Raw genomic sequence first — 20890 nt, forward strand, 5'->3', positions numbered from 1 at the left:
GTCAGGCCGGAATGAAACGCGAACACGCATATGTCAGACATTTCTGCTTTGCAGCGAGATATTCATTTACAACCTATTTCCGATTATGCATTTCAGTCGGCCCTTTATCCAGACACATGAATCAGGCTAGTTGTACACTTCAGCTGAAAGTAGGCAGGTAAAATATTTTGTTTTCTTGACATGCTCTGTTCGCGTTTCACTCCGGCCTGACTGTACATGGAACGCAATATCTGGGGCAGGCAAACCAATCAGGCTAGGTGTGTATTAGTGAGTCGGTGGGTGACATCATCACACCGAACGGTGCCCTAAACAAAGGCAAAGGCAGAAGCACGGGCAAGTTCGTACAACATTCTAAACAAATATATTTAGCTCCTTGCGGATTAAACTTGAGCTGCTAGTCAGCGCGTTGTGTGTCGTTTTCTTCCTGCGTCAAGTGTTTTGCGCTGGTTTACCTTTCTTTAGTTATTGTTAGCCTTTGAAAGGATGGCACATACCCACTTAACCTAACGTTCTTTAGAAAGTTAAAGGGAACGATGAAAAGTCTCGCACGCGCACGCGCCGTCCACTTGCAGCGCGTATCCCCCCTCCCTCCCGGCTCGTACCAATTCGGACGATAGCCTCCTATCGCGTCTTCCTCCTTTCTTCTTTGCGTGTAGCTATGAACATAACCCACCACGCCGTGATTCCGGCACGCGGCGCACGAGCAGCTCGCTCTGTGAAACAAAGGACGAAGAAGGGCGTTGGCCGCATCGTGCAAGAGCTTCGTTGCGACTGATTCATGGGACACACTCAAGGCTCGTTGGCAGGCAACTCTGGTGGCAGCCGGTCAAGACCGCAGACGCCGGGTAACTCATGCACTGAATGACACCCTCAAGCGCATCCGTATAGTGCAAAGGGGAGCACCCTTAACCTTTGCCATGAGCGATTACCTGAGCTTACTTAAAGCACGTTACCACGTGTTGCTCTGCCAGTCATCACGGGCAGCTAGTCGCGCACACCAGCTCGGGCGGCCTATATCAGACCCGGCTGTGCTACGACACGTACGCGCAGGCGCGGCAGAGGAAATTGCTCCCGCTACTGTGCCTTTCGTGACACTCCCAGACGGCACCCAAAGCAAAACCGCGTCCGATATCTGCACGATCTTTGCAAGTCACTTCTCGAACCTGTTCTCTACGGACAGTTGGCTAAATCTTCAAGATGGTTATGATGGGCTTCTACAAAGCTTTTTTGGAAACTTGCCACGAGTAGCTGAAGAGCTGCATGAAAACCTTTGCGCACCAGCCACAAGCCAAGAGCTGCACGCCATCCTGCAGAGTATGAATGCAGCCTCTGCCCCCGGTCCAGACGGCATTCCAACAAGTTTTTGTTCAACGTTTTTTTACCAGATCCAAGGAGCACTGCTGAAAATGGTCAACGGCTTTCTCGCGGATGGGTTACGTCCGAACTCTTTCCGCGAATGTCGCATCATACTCATTCCGAAAGCGGGCGGTGACCCCTCCGACCCGCAAGCATGGCGGCCCATAAGCCTCTTAAACACAGACTACAAAATAGTCGCATCTTTACTAAACAGAAGAATGCGGACGATCCTGCCTCACCTAATCCACCGGGCTCAAACCAGCAGCGTGCCTGACCGCTCTGTGTTTTCTGCATTGGCACTCACAAGAGACCTGTTCACATTTGCCAGCAGGACGGGCTTCACAGGGTGTTTTGTTTCACTCGATCAGGCGAAAGCATTCGATCGGGTGGAACACTCGTATTTGTTCGGAGTCCTCGAAGCCTTCGGATTCCCGCCGCAAATTGTGAGCAGGCTGCGCCTACTTTACGCAGACCTGAACGCTCATCTCTCCGTAAACGGCCACCAGAGCGCTCCCTTCTCAGTCACCCGGGGCATAAGGCAAGGATGCCCTCTCTCCCCAACATTCTTCGTGTTATGCCTGGATCCACTCATCCGGTGCATTAACGACAGTCCATCCATACGCGGCTTCCCTCTGCCTGGCCAGGGCCAAATCAAAGTTTCGGCCTACGCCGACGACGTGTCGCTTTTCCTCAAGGACGAGGATAGCTACGCCGCTTTTTCGCGGCTGTTTCTCGAGTACAGCGAGATATCAGGGGCATTATTGAACAGGGGAAAAAGCAAGGCACTAAGGTTTGGCACCTTCACACCGAACCTTGCTGGCGAGGTGGAGTGGGTGCAGGGAGTGAAAGTCCTGGGAGTAGTATTCCTCGCCAGCGGAGAAGTAGCCCGCGAAACCTGGACTAACCTCCGCACGAACGCTGAGAAACGCCTCTCGGTGGCGTCAACTTTCCGCCTTTCAATGGCAGAGCGCTGCTATTTAGTTAAGTCCACAATCCTAGCCGCATGTTTTTTTGTCGCCCGCGTCGCAAACCCACCGCGCACGTTTCCTCGCAGGCTAACCTCGGCCTGTGGCTCTTTCGTTTGGGCGGGCAAAACCGAACTTGTGTCACGAATGTTCATGCGCCTTCCATCGTACATTGGTGGGTTTGGTATACCTTGTATCCGCACCATGTGCAATGTGCTCGCCTTGCGAGGAGTACGAGATCTTGTACGCTACCCAGACTATCCCGGGAGAACACTCCTCACATACTCTCTGGGTACAGCGCGTAACGTGTTTTTTACACAACACGTGGTTGGCCCTACAGCCGAGCAGCCGCCGGCATTTTTCGTTAACGTGCGTCGCACACTGGCGTCGTTGTCTGCCAGCGTGCCCGATCTGGATGTTGATGAAACCCCGCCCTCCAGGATGTGTGAAGCACTAACGGTAGCTGAGCTGACACGCGAACAACTCCAGAAAACGAGACGGGCACGCTGGCGCCATCTGACCTCAGCTGCGCTGCCTGCAGATGTCAGGGACTTCAGCTGGCTGCGAGGCTGGCGGGTCCTGCCCACAAGAGACCACCTTGCGGCGTGGGGCGCGGTGCCCTCCGCCCGATGCCCGCAATGCGGTCTTCTAGAAACGTGGCGGCACGCTATGTTCGACTGTGTAGTGGCGCGCACCTTTTGGGTACTGGTGTCACGGATGTTTTTAACCCGCCTCGAAGCACGCACTAGTACACGCGAACTGTTTACAATTTTGCTCTTGTGTGTCGGCATGTTCGTTTTGTGGCGGCAGCGCGGAGCGGCTTCCTTAAATGGGCGTCCGCAAAGACCAATGTTTCCAATGTTGCAGCGCCTCCGCACGCGCCTCTTTGAGCAAGCATGCGTGGACGCACTGTCAATGAGTGAGGATGAGTTCTTGCGCAAATGGTCGACATATTTCATCGTCCTGCACGGCGGTCCAGTGTCGGCTTTCTTACTGCCTTACTGACATGCTCAGTGCTGCGTCACTGCGCATGTGCTTGACTGATCAGAGCATTGAGTTCAGCAGTTTTTCATTGTATTTTTGTTTACATTAGAAAAAAATAAACTTCTCTTTCTACGCCCACCACCAGGTTTTATTTCAGCGCGTGGCCGTTAGCTTTGAAGGAAGAAGGCGGCTCGATATCCTTTTCGCAAGAGCTGGTTGCCATTGAACGATGTGGATGGCGCGGCTCAACCATATTCCAGAACTCCTCAATGAAATGTCGGTCGCCATCAAAGGGAAGGTTTACTCCTTCGAAGGTTTCGACATCTGCTACCCGGACAGTGATGAAATCTCAGGCTACATCGTCGACATGTACACCTTCGACCCCGTCTCCTACCGGTGGGATAGGATACAGACACGGTCACTTCCCGTAAATCAGCCGATTAACATCATGGGCCGCAGCGTTGTAGCCTCCAGCCACCACGTCTACATGTGGGGCGGACAGCATATCAGCCGAGAGTTTACCGGCCTCTACCGCTTCGATACCGATGCCTTGACATGGAGCCGTCCGGAGGTAAGGGGCGAAGTACCGAGAGCGGATGTTAACCACTCAGCGTGCGTGCTTGGTAACCGGATGTATATTTTTGGTGGATTGCGCAGAGATTAATCGAACTTTGTACGTTTTCTGGACCTGGAGACCCTAGAGTGGCATCGTCTCCCGACCAGCGGAGAAGCCCCCCTCGGGCGCTACTGCCACACTGCGACCGCTATTTTAACCCACATGTACATTTGGGGTGGCAACATAGGAGGCACACGACCCGACAATCCTTTTGACAATTGCTTATACTATCTGGAAACGACCACTGCGACGTGGGTGCGCCCAGAAGTGCAAGGCGTGGCCCCGGAGGGACGCGAGTGTCACTCTGCGTTCGTGTACGAGAGAGAGCTCAATATCTTCGGTGGCGACAACGAAATCATGAACACCTATTTCGCAGATATGCACAAGTATGACGTTGAAAAGTCATGCTGGACTAAAGTGACGCCCAGTGGATCAGGCCCGTCTGCGAGGCACTCATCCGGCTGCTGTGTGCTTGGAGAGAGGGTGTTGGTCTTCGGTAGCTTCGGGCCTCCACCCAGCCTTGATGAGGAAGATTATCTCGAAGACATTTGTGAGGAAGAAGAGGAGCTAACGGACCTGCACGTATTGCACCTAGCACCGACGCTGCAGAACTTGTGTATGCTTGCTGTCATTGATGCAGGTCTGGATATGAGCGAGTTACCAGAAATGATTATCAATGAGATCAAAACCATCAAATCAGGACAATCCTAAGCGCCGGGTCCGAGTTGACTTCAACTTGACAGAGCGCCTTGGACAGAGCCAGATGTGGTGGTGCGTTGGCTAACTTCAGTGTCTGTGAGCGTCGCGAGGTGGTACAGGCATTCAGGCGGCTGGAACTACCCTACGGCCTTTCTTTCGCCGCGTAGCAGTGCGCCCTCCAGGGGTGGAAGAACAGTGAGCCTTTGCATGCATCGAGAAGACAGGCTTGATATTTTGTTTTGTCGTCGCCCGGTAGCCGCGCCGTGTCAAGACGCTCTGCATGTGCTGTCCTATGCAAGGAAACCAGCCGCGCTGTTAGCGCGTAGTGTTAACAGTGGCAACAGATCACACAGTACTTCTTGAGTGTGCAGTATATAAGAATGTGTACATATGTGAAATTAGCTCAACGGTGGTGGCGATACGAGCGGCAACGCGTTTAATCCTGGTGCCAAGGCTGGCAGGTTGGCACGATTTCCGAGTCAGCTTTTTTCTTTAAAATTTTGAGCACATCGTCGTTCCTGTGCTTGTTTCTGCTGCATATTTGTAACCGCTTTTCTTCCTGAGTTGCTTTGTTCGTGAATATTGTTCTTCTAAATAATGTTCCAATGTCTTTTTACTTTGTAACGAGGTGCTTCTGAATAATAACTGTTTTTCAGAAGCTGCGAATGTGATTATTGATCATATCTTAGGCTCGGAATTGCCATGACTAAGTCAGTTTTTAACGCTTTAGTTGGGAAGAGGAAAAAATTAGGCAGTGGCTTAGCTCTCGTTAATCCTAGATATACAAGCGAAAAGCTTCAGTTGTGCTTGGTTTGACGGCCGTCCACACACTGCCTGTACGGAGGCGGAAATCGGCGCGGTTAAAACTGCCCGCAGGAATCCGGAGAGGAGTGTTGCCGGCTGCGACGCGGGCAACACGCGGCTGCAACGAAAGGCCAAACGGCAGGTAGGAGAGGAGCGCGCGCAGTAGTAGCGGTGGTGAGAAGGCGGCGCACATGCGCAGTAGTCCGTGGCTGCGTCGAACGCTGCGCGTAACGTCACTGGGTCGCGGCATACGGCACACGCGAAGCTGGGCTCCGACCCTCGTAGTGAAGCTCTTCGCTCCAAAAATTGGACGCGCGAAACATAATTTTCCTAGTTTGCACAAGAGAAAGAAGCCCAGCTTAAAAGTGTTCTGACAGAAGTAGGAGCCAGCTTATCGCGGTAGCCGAAATTAACGACATTGTTATTCTATTTGTTATGGACATGGTCGACAAGGTAGAATAGCCTGTTTGACACCTGCTCGATCAATGTGATATTTATTTATTAGAGGTAAAACAGGAGTCAACTGGGACTGCAGCATTGAAATAGAGGGCTGAGAAGGTTGAAGCAGACCGCACCATTGTGAAAGTTGTGAAGATAAGACTGTAGGTAAAACATGAGGGCACAATTAAGAGCACAGCATTAATCGTATGACGCGATAACGTTATTGGGTGCCTTCAGCATTTTGGGGTCCCCTGCGTATCACGTACCGAACATGGTTATTCTCTACTTTACGTTCATAGGTCCTGGAGATTCGCCACTGCTGCGACAGGCGCCTCTTTCAAACACAGCAACCGATGGGCTTGTAAGACCCTGGCCAGAGGTGAGAAGCTCCAGTTAGTTTCGGTTTCATCCACTGCAGCGCACCTGGCGACTGAAGCTGAATGATTTTTGCGTGAATGATTTTTGCGCACACACATACGGCGTTATAAGACTGCGACTGTAGCGACTGTAACCGTGATATGAAGCTGCTCTTTTTCGCGGGCACTGGTTTGAATCCCGCTCGGGGATGAAGCTTTTTCTGCTCGATACGCATTCATGACGACGGCACGACGCTACAGTTGGCGTCCCTGCAGACGATATATGGATGGAACTGACGCTGGCGTCTGTATTTTCTGGACAATTGTGTGTATGGAAGTTTCCCAATCCTGTCCAGATTGCTCTCCCCGAGCAGCCTCTCGCAACCAATCAATAATTTTACTGCCACCTGCCACGGCGGGCAGGTGTTCATGATGTCGCATGACGTTGGCTCTAGCTTTGTTTATTGTTTTATCTTCACTGAGAACTGTGTAACTACCAGTTTTGCTTTCGTTTTTTTCGTTCGCATTTGTTTTGTTTTATATGTTTTAAAGTGTATTATCTCATGTTGTTAGCCACCACTGTATGCCGCCAAGTGTTAAGGCCGGGTGCCCGTGGTGCGTCATGCTGTCAGAAGAGTGCTTTTACGATGGGCACCTTCCATCATGTGCTGCATGGTGGCAGAATAAATATTATTATTATAAGTCACGTGACCTATGTTACATGTGAGACACCTGCTTTATCGCTCAACTCCGAGGGCGAATTTTCTCCAGAAAGGGAATCTCAACGCTAACGCTTTTTATAGCCTTGGCGAGTATTACTGGCCTAAAACCTTGAAATTCATGAATGGCCTCATAATAAGGATGAACTTTTTCGGAAGGTCTACTACCTAACATCCCAATTCGTACTTACTAGGCCTTTCTTGGCAGACGTAGAAAACCTTCGTAAGCTAACAAGACTTCGGGATTGGGCTATATGTGCAATTTAATTTGTGCCATATCTGCACTGTTCGTATGGACTATTTGATGGAATAAGACCTCAGTAGGCAGACTACGCTGCAGAAATGCAGAACGCACCATGCGGAGCGTGTAGTCAATAACATAACATAAATGGACTGGATAATTTTTCTTGCGCGGAAAGCTTTCCCAGTACACCACATGTAAAACACTTTCTTAAACGTGTCGTGGTACTATGTGAAGACGGCCGCCACTGAAAGTATTCGTGCTAGAGGTAACTACCTGCCTCAGCCACCCTTGCTGCACACAAAAATTAAGAAGCGGGAGCTGCCTGGCCAGTATCGCGGTCTTCATTTTCCTCTGGTTGCAGCGCACTGAATCTTTCTTGCCACAACTCAGGTCGTCGCCATTTGCTTTAGTGCGCGCTGTAAATTTGTTCCTAAACTTACCGTCTCATCAAATCTTCAATTAAACGCACGCATTCGATAAAAAAAAAAGTTATATGCAGACGCGTGATTCGAAGCTGCTTTCAGGCACGAATGACTTTTGTACTGAAAGCTGCACTAAGCCAGCAGAAGCGCATTTCTGGGTGCCTGCCAAAGATCACTACTGCGCGTGCGCCATTACCATGGCAACCAGCTCACTACGCATGCGCGGAGCCACGCTGTGCAGCTGGGATATAAGTAGGAAGCCATGCGCTGGCTCCTCATATGCGCACCATGAAGGAAGGAGAGTGGCTGCGCTCGTCACGGCAGCAGTGCAGGCTGCGTGAAATTGGGTCTTCCGATACAGAAGTCGTCGCATGGTACAAGGCCGGCAAACAGCGTGAAAACGAGGCGCGAAAGGCTAAGCTGGCGGCCGAGACGCAAGAAGAACGAGAGGAACGTCTCGCGATGAGACGCCGTCAAGATGCTAAGCGACAACGACGGCATGTCTCTACCGAAACGCTGCTGTCAGATGGTCCGCGTATAAAGCCGCTGCAGTCTCTTATTCAAATGCATTAAAATCAACCATATTTACCTTTTTTAATCAGACTCTTCCAGCCATGCTAAGCAAAGACCCGAAACAGTTCTGGAACAGAGTGAAATTGAAACGAAATGTTACCATATATCTATTTACCCTGGAATAGGATATACTTCCTGACCAACTGTGCGCATCGCTTCTCAATAGCACTTTTATCAACGCCTTCTCTAGCCCCACCGACACTTCCGTCCTACCTTCGCTTCAGAATATCACTGTGTACCAATGGATACCATCGTCATCTCCTCAGAAGGAATTCGTGGCATTATTAAACTCCTTATAATCTCATCCTCTTGTGGTATCCATGACCTCAGTACTAAATTCTTGAAAAATACCGTAGAATATTATTCCATTCTGCTACAGTGTATCTTTTCGCAGTCTTTAAACTATCACAACCTTCCTAATGACTGGCTCAATGGCAAAGTAATCGCAGTGCACAAATCCGGGGAAACCCAAGATCCACGTAATTACCGTCCCATCTCACTTACTTCCGTCTAATCTAGAGTTCAAGAGCACATCATGTTTAGTCATCTTGTTAATTTCCTAGAATCAAACCAGTTCTTTACTTCGAAATGGCATGATTTTCGCAAATTCTTCTCGTGTGAAACGCAGTTAATGATTTTCACTAACGACTTGCATTTTTCCTTAGACTCTGGACTCATTACTGATCGCTTATTCTTAGGTTTTTCAAAAGCGTTCGATAAAATCAGTCATTCTCTTTTACTTTTAAAGCAATGCCAACTTAACATTGACCCTAATGTACTCAAATAGATTCGTGCCTTTCTTATTAACCGTACTCAGTTCGTCTTCGCCAATAACCACGACTCATCACCAGCGCCAGTACATTCAGGTGTGCCCCATGGGTCGGTCTTTGGCCCGTTAATATTTCTAATATACATAAATGATTTACGTTTAAAGATTTTATCTCACATGTGCTTATTCGCTGACGACTGCGTAATGTACAGAGTAATTATTAGCACTGATGATATTTTTCAGCTACAGAGAGACCTAAATCTAAATGCAAATGCGTGCGCGTAACCCGTAACCACCAAACAAGCCCAGATTATTTTATTAACGATACTCAGCTGAATCCAGTGTCGTCTTACAGGTATCATGGCGTTAATGTTTGTTATAAGCTTTCTTGGAATGCTCATATCAGGTTCATTACTTCAAAGGCTAACCGCATGCTAGGGTACGTCCGTAGAAATTTTTCATTTTCTCCGCCTTCACTGAAAATGTTACTATATACTACTCATTCGTCCGCAACTAGAGCACGTATGTTCGATTTGGGATCCTGACACCATCACATTAACAAAAGAACTAGAGGCCGTGCAGAATCGAAGCGTCCGCTTCATCGTTGGAAACTACCATTGCACTGCCAGTGTAACAGAAATGAAATCTAATCTTAAACTCCCCTTAGTCTCCACTCGCCGTAAGCTTTTGCGCATTTGTCTATTCCATAAAATTTACTACCATAATCCTAGCCAGAAAGCCAGCTGTGTAAAGGCACCATCTTTCATATCGCCTCGCATTCACCACAATCAAAAAGTAACTGTTCCACACTGCCTCACAGTGACCTGCTCTAATTCCTTCCTCCCTAAAACATCTGAGTGGAATAATCTTTCACCCACAGGCACCTGTGTTAGCGACACTGCGGGTATTAAAAGAAAATTACTGTTAGAATCAGACCAATTATGATATTTTCTTTACCCATATATAGACTGTATAAGGTTCTCTTTTTTGAATCCTTTTATTTTTTTACTTCTGTACTTTTGTTCTCAATGTTTTCGTCCCCTGTCTCTAGCATCTTTCAATATTGTTCATATACATAGCGCTCTTTTTGATCTATGTACTGTTTTTTTCGCTGTCCCACCCCCTCTGTAATGCGAAAGCCCCGAGGGCAAAATAAATGAAACGAAATAAACGAAATGAAACGTCAATGCCGACATCGCGGTACAGAATTTTGCGGGGAACGGAGCCTTTAGCGCTCTCGGGCTAAAACAGCGCAGTCCAGTCGATACAAGGCCGCCAGATGCAGTGTTAACGTTCTGCTTTCTGCTTCTCGATATCTAAAGAGATTGTGTCTGGTGGTTCATGGAGAGAGAGAGAGAGAGAGAGAGATGCGAGCGGTGTTTGCAAACGAGGTGTCTACTCCACTTATCAATTCACACAGTAGGGGCTATTTATCAAACTAGTAGATATCGTTATTGTGCAGGAGATCATTGGATTATTATTGCCGCGAGTGTGTTACGAACCCACGGCGGAGCAAACGGGTCAGCTTCACTGGCCACTGCACAAGGGCGAGATGGTATCGCCGCGACCTATCACGCCTTGTGTCAAACTGCAACACACTCTCGCGCTGTGCGTTGCAAATAGTCGCTTCATGAACTTCCACGTGCGGCGTAGCGTTCGTAAGACGTTTCCCACAAGCGGAAAATACCCGCCGCGGTGGCTGAGTGATTAGCATGTTCGACTACTCAGCCGGAGTACTCGAGCTCGAACCAGATCGCGGCGGCCACGTTTTGGTGGAGGCGAAACACAAAAGGCGCCCGTGTGCTGTGCGATGTCAGTTCACATTAAACATCCACAGGGGGTCGAATATATTTCGGAGCCTTTCACTACGCCACCTCCTTCTTTCTTCTTTCCCTCCCACCTTCCTGCCTCCCCTACCTGTGCGGGTGTTGTGGACCTAAGGGAAATTACGTTAGCGTGCAGCAAGCAACTTATCCCCGAAGACGAAGACTTATCCCTCTATGTAAAGGCGATCTGCTTTACATAGAGGCGACAGGACCTTCTAAGTGGTCGCCACTACCGCTAAGGTGCCAAATTATAATATTTCAGTTTTTAAGACAATTATTACAGCAGCGGTTATTTTCGCAAGAAAAATGACGTAGAAATTGTAATAAAGTGAAATAAAAAACAGAAAAACTAGCGCCATCTAGTGAGGGACATTTTAACCACAAACCGTTCGAGAAAGAATATTTTTCATCACATGGCGTCTGATGTCCAAAAAACGTTTTTAAATTTAATATAAATTGTTGTGTTACGTAATTTAAGTACATAAAACACCGTGACAAAGCTCAGAATCTATTTTTGTTTCGTTCGGGACGTCTGTGTTACGTGTCGGTCAGTTGCAGGCGGTAGCAGTGCACCTTAAGGTTCCATAAGGCTAGTGTACCCCAGAATCGTGAGCGTATCTAAAAAACTAGGCTGAATTGCAGCTTAAACTTTATCGTCGAACCAAGGTAAGTCATAGCGAAAAGCAAAAAACGCCAGTAGTTGCAGGTAAACATGCCGACCGGAATCGCAAGGACTGCTAACCGGCTAAAGCGGGCGGCTCTCGCTTGGAAGGACGCCGACACGTTTTTGCGCTAAGGGCGCAAAAGCCGCAACTGCCGCAACGCTAACTTCTGAAAGTTGCGTGCGTTCGCTAACGCTATTTTCCCGTTAGCGTTCTGCGCATGCGCACTCTGGAACCGCTATACCGCTATGCATGAAATTGCACACTATGCACGAAAACCGCTTTTAATCTTGGTGAGGGCAACAGTACATGTTCTTTTTCGAACATTCATTCGTGTGAGTGTAAAAAAATGACAAAAACGTTCCAAAATCTAACAGAAATAGTCACGCCTGACGCACTACGTCCGCTCACGCCGCGAATACCGGTCGCCATATCGCTGCTTCAGATAAAAGCCGTATGACACCGCCACCATCGCTGGAATAACCGGGCCTTGTTTCTCACACAAGCAGGTGTCTCTGCAGGATGTGGACGGTGCGGCTAAACGGCGTTCCAGAGCTTGTCACCCACAGGGCTGTACACATCAACGGCAAGATCTACTCGTTCGACAGTCGCCACACGGCATGGAACTTGGTCCACGTGTTCATCTTCGACCTCGCCTCGCACCGGTGGGATATGATGCAGACGCAACTTCCCGACGCCGGGCTGGTTGACATTTTCTTCCACACAGTTGTAGCGTACGGCCACTGCGCGTATCTGTGGGGCGGCCCGCCCAGCTCGCCATCCCTGAGTGTCCTTTACCGCTTCGACACAAGCACCATGACATGCAGCCGCCTGGAGGTGGCCGGTGAGGTGCCGACATCGATTTACGGCCGGACAGCTTGTGTTGTGGGTCACCGGAAATATATCTTAGGTGACTGGGATCCTTCGCCATATATGCGGGTCCTTGACTTGGATACCCTGGAGTGGCATCGTGTCCCCACCAGCGGAGAAGCGCCCGTTCCGCGTGCATTTCACAATGCGTCTGCCATCGGGACCCGCATGTATGTGTTCGGCGGCAGCCGAGCAGACCCTTCCCTCATCCTTTACTATTTTGAAACGACCAACTCTTCCTGGGTGCGCCCACAGGTACAAGGCGTTCCCCCTCTGTATCGGCGAGGACATTCAGCCTTCGTCTTCAACGAACAGCTGTACATTTTCGGAGGGTACAGCGGTGTGCTGAAGATCTTCTTGGCAGATATGCACAAGTATGACCCCGTGACGTCGTGCTGGACCGTAGTGAAGCCATGGGGCTCAGGCCCATCTCCCAGGCTCTGGCATGGGTGCTCAGTGATGGGTGAAAGAGTGTTTATCTTCCGTGGCTTTGGGCCGGCACCCAACCAGGATGAGAGGCAGGTTGCTGAGGAGCGAAGGGAGCTGACGGATCTCCACGTGTTGCACTTGGCACCGACACTGAAGAACCTGAGCTTGCTTGCAGTGATTGATGCGCGGCTGGATCTGCGCCCCTTACCACCTTTCATTAGAGAAATGGTCTACGCTATCACTTCTCACCCATCGTAGTCGGTGGTAGATGCTGCATATCAAGCAAATTGAGTGCCTTGGGCGAAACCATCTTGCTGGTACGGTGATGATGTAACTTCGGCGCAGCTGCTTGACACAAAAATAACCACTACTTTTATACGCAAAGAACGCCTGCCTCCAGTGCTCTATTTTCGCGCAAGGAAAGAAGTCGCTAGTGTTTTGTTTATATTCATGTCGCTCTGGGCCGCCACGTTTTCTGAAATAATAAAGCGAACAATTTTTCTGAACGAAGAGTTATTCACTGAAATCGATTCCCCTCCAGCCCGGTGGTTTCTTCAAGGAAGTCGCATTAACGCCACTTCGGCTTGAAGTTTGTGATAATTTCTAGGTTCTTGAGTAGCCACTGCTGGTGATCCTTTTGAAAGCAGATCTTAGATAGAGATATGTGGCGGTAGGCGTCGATTCCAGCTCTTTTCCGGAAAACACTTGCTTCTTTTGCGACGACTTTACAAAGCCAAAAAGTTATAACTTATTTCCGCATGTCTGCTTTCACTTTGACGCTGCTTTAAAGGTTCACTGATTTTATAGCCTGCTAGTTATGGTTCTCTTTTTCCTATATGCACTCTAATTTCAATCTGGAAGCATCCGATCGGTATCTGTGTCGTCAACGTGAGTCGCTAGAATGCGTCAAAGATTGTGCAACTGATCGTATTTGGTGCTGATCATATTGAAGGCAGTCGACAGCATGCTGGACTGTATCTGAAGCTTCCTTAAAGCTTATTTATACTGATGCGAGAGCGCTCCAGTGCACTGCGCACGACAGATACATTCTCGTCAAGCCATCCCACGATGGCTGGTGTGAAATGTTCGGAAGATGTGTCTGTGACACCAACTTGAATAGACAAAGCAACTTTGTGCCATGGGGCTATTTAGCCACAGATGACGTATAGCGCCATAAAAATTCATCACAATCAACAGTAAAGGCGCAGGTGCGACAATAAATCGTGATAGCCTACGTGGATGGCCGAATTAGAAACGACGATCAACCGGAATAAAGGAGGCGATGCAGGACTAAAACACTATATGACATGTGAAAATGGAAGCAAGGATGATGGGAATGTAACAACATAAAGCGGGTGTATGGGCCAAAGGAAAAAACAGAATAAAAAAACATGGCCAGAAACGCCTTGGAAAAATTCTTCTGATCATACACAACAAAAAAAAGTACAATTAGCAACTGTAGCCCTTCCGTTCCGCTACCGAGCAGAAAGAGATCGTCAAGAAAGAAGCGGTGGAGCTTATGCCCTACATTTGTCGCCTTTCACGTAACATCATAAAAGTGGCAAGCTTTCAAGCGGTCAAGATTGTTTTCTCTCCGCTGTGGAAACTTCGTAGTATGCGCCCGTTTGTGATTAATGTAAAGTAGAATAGACCCCAGTGTACCAAGAAGCACGATAAGAAGTTCGCAAGTTCGTTTCAAGAGTTGCGCAGAAAGTTCCCCTCACTTCCGACAGGTTCTACACTGGACTGACTGGTACATTTTTTAATGAAGGGGCAGGTGAACACAGGCTGCAAATAGGAAATAATCCAAGAGGCCACTTAGCACACCTTTGTGAGCGAATAAAATGTAAGAGTCAGGGTAAGAAAAGGTTCCTTGTAAATATGCATTTGGAAACATGACCTTTTGTGCAGAACTAAACACAATACAAAAGAGGGTGGAAGAGTTTCACGATATTAATACTGACAATTAATACTGACTGATATTAATACTGACAGTTAATACTGACTGATATTAATACTGAATACTGACAAGTATGTCAGTACGCCTCTATTTCGCTTTTGCCGAAAAAATTCTTTTTCCTTGCAATCCGATTGCAGACCTTTTCGCTACATTTCACGGGTTTTTTTTTTCGCCGTGCATGTCTGTAACTATTTCAGGCTATGTTTTTACTCCTTTACCCTGTTTCCTCTTCGCGCCCATCCACGTGTTTTTTGTTATTACCCAGCATGTTGCTTGTATCCATTTTCATATCTCACATATCGTGTTTTATTGCTGAATATGCTGGGGTGTGGACACCTAGGCCACTCAGGCACCTTGGCGTCTCTTTGAGTGCCCGTAATAAAAGGGCACATTACTTGAAAAGACTGGGTGCAAACTCTTCAGCCCTATTCTCAGACATGTGTCCCTTACGGTACCTCGATTTCTGGCACGGCGACCGTCTCAAAACTGTCTCTCGCCCTAAAATTTACTTATGTACTCTAAAATATTAATTGCGCAGTACTTTTCATCCAGGTTTTCAAAAATTCTCGCTACTTTTATCTGAGATTCATATTTGAACCTTTGTCATCTGATTACCGGTTCTGGTCTGTAAACGCTGGCGGCCTTGGTTTATTCTCCTGTATGTGGGATTGGCAGTTTCACGTTATGTGATTTTCCTAGACATTACACGTGCAATAGTGAATGAATTATTTGAAGTCGACGTAGTTTATCTTTTACCGAACATTACTGCTTCATTAGATATTTCTGATAACCCCTTTTTCTCACGCTTAATGCATGAGGTGTATTTTGCTGTTCGTTTCTCCAATGATTTGCGGTTTTCAGTATCGCGAAAATGGTTGCAGAAGGATTTAGTCTGTATGCTCTTCTCTCCGCCCATGTAATGCGCTACGTATTAAATTAACGGGACATGGTATACAAAAAAGAGTACGTGAAATCCCTCTCTCGCCACATACACACTGACACATTACCCGCTAAAACGTGATTATGGGAAAGGAAAACTTTTGTGTCGAGGGTGAATTGCCGTCACTGCATAGCACCTCCCCCCCCCTCCATTTGCGACGCTCCAGAAAAAATTGAGCATTGTTTCATCAATCGAAAAGACTCAGTACTCTTCTGGGATATCAAGGAACCAACATTCCAAAAGAAGTTTAGACACCCCATTCTGTACGATATCACACTGCACGTTAATTTGCTAATAACCTTTCTTCTTTTTAATTGTACCCGGCTTCTTCGACGCGCCCATTATAAACTGACATTGTGAATCTTGTTTCTGCACAAGTGGCTTTGGAATGATCATTGTTCCCTTTAATAGTGTCTAAGCCCACAATGAGTTCAGACCCGAATGGCACTCACTCTTACTGATGGGCTCTTAATTGCATTTTTTTTTCTGTTGCTTCGTTGCTTAGCTGTGTGGTATTATGATTTATTAGTCATGTGCTCCCCATAGTCTCTCTGCCACTCTTTTTTGACTTGAACGCGTTGTGCTAATCCAACATTTTTTTCTAAAGGTTGGCACACAGTTCATATACGTAGAACATTGCATGAATGTAATAAATACCATGTTGAAGAAAAAGGACATGTCTTGCTTGTTTTTTTTCCCTTCAAAATATGCCTAGCCCTTTAGCTGTGTTGTCTTCTGTGATGGTAGTGTAGTGCAGCCGGTAGCTGAGTTCTTTGTAAATAATTTTTACATAGAATAGTTATTTCCAGATTGGTGGCAAGTATCTTGTTAGAGAAAAAAAATGCCTGCCTGGCCTAAGGTAGGCATGCCAAAACTCGCAACTGACAGGTGAAGCGTTCGATTCACGACTGATTGCCCCAAAATTTGCTTTAGGCGCAACTGAATTGCTTGATACAGTATACTTAGACGTCCATTGACATTCAAATCATGTTTCCACCTTCTATTCATTAGTTTTGCCGTTTTTTATCACTTTTCATTCTAGGGCTCCACGTGTGACGTCAGCACCCTCTCGACCAATCCGGTTTTCCGCGCTCACCGGTGACCACGCCAACTACGCGCAGTTCTCCGCTGAACGGTACCCTTACCACTATAGCGTTAAAAGTAGTTCGCTGTTCTTCCAACGTGTCTACATGCCCCCAGCTAAAGACCTGTTCTTTCACAGAGAACAAAAATATCGAACATGTTTACAAATACCGCTTGCTCTGCCGGCTAATATAGAGGAAAGGCAAGTACGCAACATTTTCAGTAACCTATCAGGCCTGGCAGAGAGAAATATTTCGCGTCAAACGCCCATTTATGGACCGAACAATACAGGCTCAAGCAAGCCGGGAGAAGATTGGCGGCCATGTCGGTCGAAAAACAAGACACTAGAATACCAGAGGGAGCTGAGAAGATCATCATCCGCCCTAGCGGAGGCCTTGACAAGCTCCTCAAACGTGGAATCGCATACCTGACCAACGTCATCATAGCGTCAGCGGGTATAAATACTAACGAAGTAGGCGAGGAAGACGTTGTCATTCCCAACAGGAAACAACATTCAATCCTCATCGCCACCACGAGCGGAGAGAGAAAACTGAAATACGCCAGCATGAGTCGAATCAAGCTTGGAGAAGAAGACATCGCGGTTTTCGCCTACGTGGCCACGCCAGATGACTGCGGCAAGGGGGTGGTACACGGCGTCGATGGAGAATTCACGCAAGAAGACATCATGAGAATGCTAAGACACAAGGCGAACCCCGAAATCATCGGGGTCAGAAGACTAGGGAACGACTCCACATCAATACTAATTCTTTTCAAAGAAACCAGAGTACCAAGAACGGTCATCCTAGGATGGGCCCCACACAGATGCTACATGTACCGGAAGAAATATGAAGTCTGCATAGCCTGTGGCCGACTCGGTCACCGGATTGACGTATGTCCGAACCCAAAAAACGTCAAATGCCGTGGCTGCGGGCAGGAGAACCCTTCCGAAAACCACTCCTGCACGCCGAAATGCCAACTCTGCGGCAGAGACCACATACTCGGAGACAGCAAATGCAAGCTAATGCATCGCACACCGTACGAGGTCAAGAAAAGATACTGGGAGAAGAAAATGAGAGAAGAGGAGGCCGCGGCAGGAGCCAGCGACCGATCGCAACAGCACAGGTGCACCAGAGCCGCCCGCGCACTAAACCAGGCAGCGAGGGGAGTGGCTATACAGTTCGAGACAACTCATTTCCGAGGCTAGGAGGAGAACAACGACAAACTTCCCGGGGACGGAGCGCCTCCAGAGGAAGAAGCAGATCCAGGAGACGTTCGAGCTCGAGAGACCGGACCTCCAGCCGGGCCCGGGGAGGATCAACGGCCTGGGGCGGCGAAAGCAAAGGGGTGAGTTTTGCGAACATGGTCTCCCAGAGCGATGCCAGCAATAATAAGAAAGATAAGAAAGATGAGGAAATAGAAAGACTAACGAATATCGTTAAAAATATGAGTGATACGATCTCCAGTCTTAAGAGGGAGATACAAAATCTAAAATCAGCCCTGACTACGGCAGACGCTAAGCCAACGGCAGTTGTAAGCACTCCCCAAACAGGGACACCATCCTTGGTAGCAGCTAAAGCACAAACCTCACTAAATAATAGCCAGGAGAGCGAAAGTAACATGGTGGTCGAGGATGCCGTCCCGCCCCCATCCAAGCGCAGAATAAGGGAAGAGAGCAACTCAGACCTGACTGTGGACGAAAAGCTAAACAAGCTAGAAGCCAAAATGGACAGACATTTGAAAAATTTCGCAAAGGAAAGGGATAGGAAACTAGAGGATTTTGCTAACCAAATCCAGAACCAAATGCAGAACCATTTCCATTTAATAACTGAGGCACTTCAGCAGCTAAAGGGGGAAAATGCCGTCATACATGCATGGCTCGCTAAGGTTGAGGAGAATATCGTCAAGCTTAGCAATTGACAGATCGTGCAGTAGTACCCAAATTTGGCAGTGGAACTATCGCGGATACCGACGCAAGCGGCCGGTGCTACAAAGCGCCTTGTCGATGCTCGATACAGCCCCGCTGGCAGTTGCGCTGCAAGAGACCGGCTGTCCGGCTAAACTTCAGGGTTATCAGGTTTTCTATAGCAATAGGGGAGACAAATCAAGGGTATCAACATTAGTCAAGAGAAATGTAGCAACAATAGAGCATGATCTAGAAGACAACGTAATCGAAAACGTCTTCGTGGAAATTTTAACAGGAAAGAAGGGAGAATCAAACACTTTTCTCTTAAACATATACAGCCCACCCAAACAGAGGAAGGTTAGGTTTAGGGCGATAATTAACAAAGCACTTAAAATAGCCGAAAACCAACCCTTAGTCATAGTAGGCGACTTCAACGCCCATCACCCGGAATGGGGGTACCTGAAAGAAGACCCAAAAGGGAGACAATTATGGGAGGATATACACAACCTGGGACTTACGATACTAACCGATCCGGAGCACCCCACACGAGCCGGAAATAGCGTCAGCGTGGACACTTCACCGGATTTAACCCTCCTTAGAAACGTAGGAACGGCGAAATGGATTAACACGGAACAGAACTTAGGCAGCGATCACTATGTCATAGCAACAGAGATAAGAACCAAGAACAAACAAATAGGCAAGAAACAAACCCCTACGACGATCACAGAGTGGGACCACTTTAGGGAGCTCAGAGGAAACAGAGACGAGACAGTCATAAAAAATATCGGAGAGTGGTGCGAAGCAGTTAAGAAGGATGCCAGAAAGGTAACCAAAGTGCTAGACGGGGAAAAAGCCCCCGAGATAGCGGACAGCCGACTCCTACACATGTGGGAAGCCAAACAAGGCATTGAGCGCCGACTAAAGAAACAGGGCAGGAACAACCGCAATCTCAAAAGAAGATTGGCGGGGCATAATAAAGAAATAGAGGATTACGCGTTTAAACTGTGCCAACAAAATTGGAATAGCAAATGCAACGAAATGGAGAGGAGCATGAATCTCCCCCAGACGTGGAACATTTTTAGGCATCTCAGAGACCCCAAAAAATCCAAGACCCAAGCAAAAGTTACAATGACCAAAGTTAGACACGCGTGTGGGGAATACGATGACGAAAGCTTCATACGTAAACTAGCTGAAACCTACATAGGAGATACAAATAAAAGCCGGCTTCCCGATTATGAAGGAGCCCCGAACGAGGCCCTGGACGCACCCATTACGGTAGCCGAGGTAAGGGCTAAAATAGTCAGACTCAAAACCAGATCGGCTCCTGGTCCAGACGGGATTACGAACACAATGTTAAGGAACCTCGACGACAACTCCATAAAGGCCCTCACAGGTTACATGCAGGAGTGCTGGGAGAAGGGCGAGATTCCCGCGCAATGGAAAACGGCCACCGTGGTCCTAATACCTAAGCCTGGGAAGCAGCCGCAGATAGGGAACCTCCGACCTATATCCCTGACATCGTGCGTAGGAAAACTAATGGAGCATGTCGTCCAAACCAGAATATCGAATTACATGGAAAAGAATAGGAAGTGGCCAGATGAGATGTAGGGATTCCGACCACATCTCAGCACACAAGATGTCATGCTGCGATTAAAACATGATATCATTGACTCCAGAACCAAGGATGCAAAGGTTATCCTAGGTCTCGATCTCAAAAAGGCATTTGATAACGTCAAACATGAGGCAATATTGAAAGGACTCAGCCACGCCGGAGTAGGCCACAAAACCTATCGCTACATAAGTGACTTCCTCACAGATAGAACTGCGAGCATAAGCTTCCAGGAGATTAAATCCGGGGAAATAAAGCTGGGAAGCAAGGGAACCCCTCAAGGGTCGGTGCTCTCACCCATTCTCTTTAACATGGCCATGAGAGAACTCCCGGGCGAACTTGAGAAAATTAGCAACCCAAACTTAGAATATAGCCTGTATGCGGACGACATTAATCTATGGATCAACCGAGGAAGTGATGCAGAGATTAACCAAACCCTACAGGCAGCTGCCAATATTATTTCGATGTACGCAGAAGAAAGGGGCTTAGAATGTTCGCCCGAAAAATCTGAAATATTCATATATAACGATAAGGCTCTGAGGAACAAACCACCCTCGGAAATTCAGATTTCTGTAGGAGGAAAGGAGGTGCCCAAAGTGGACACAATCAGAATCCTAGGCCTTTATATGCAATCAAATGGAAAAAAACATGACAACCATC

At 47.9% G+C, this 20890-nt stretch overlaps 1 protein-coding gene across 1 annotated transcript in view; it reads left to right on the forward strand.

Annotated features, from left to right (window-relative positions):
- Positions 1 to 3534: 3534 nt before the first annotated feature.
- Positions 3535 to 20890, forward strand: part of LOC149336944 (uncharacterized) — a 39676-nt gene continuing 22320 nt past the window's right edge. The window contains exon 1 of the mRNA XM_089554287.1: positions 3535 to 3876. Coding sequence (XP_089410413.1) covers positions 3535 to 3876 — 342 coding nt within the window. The remainder of the gene's footprint in view (positions 3877 to 20890) is intronic.

This window comes from Amblyomma mixtum, chromosome 7, assembly GCF_055824585.1.
Source record: "Amblyomma mixtum isolate Tamu chromosome 7, ASM5582458v1, whole genome shotgun sequence".
Lineage (NCBI taxonomy): Eukaryota > Metazoa > Arthropoda > Arachnida > Ixodida > Ixodidae > Amblyomma > Amblyomma mixtum.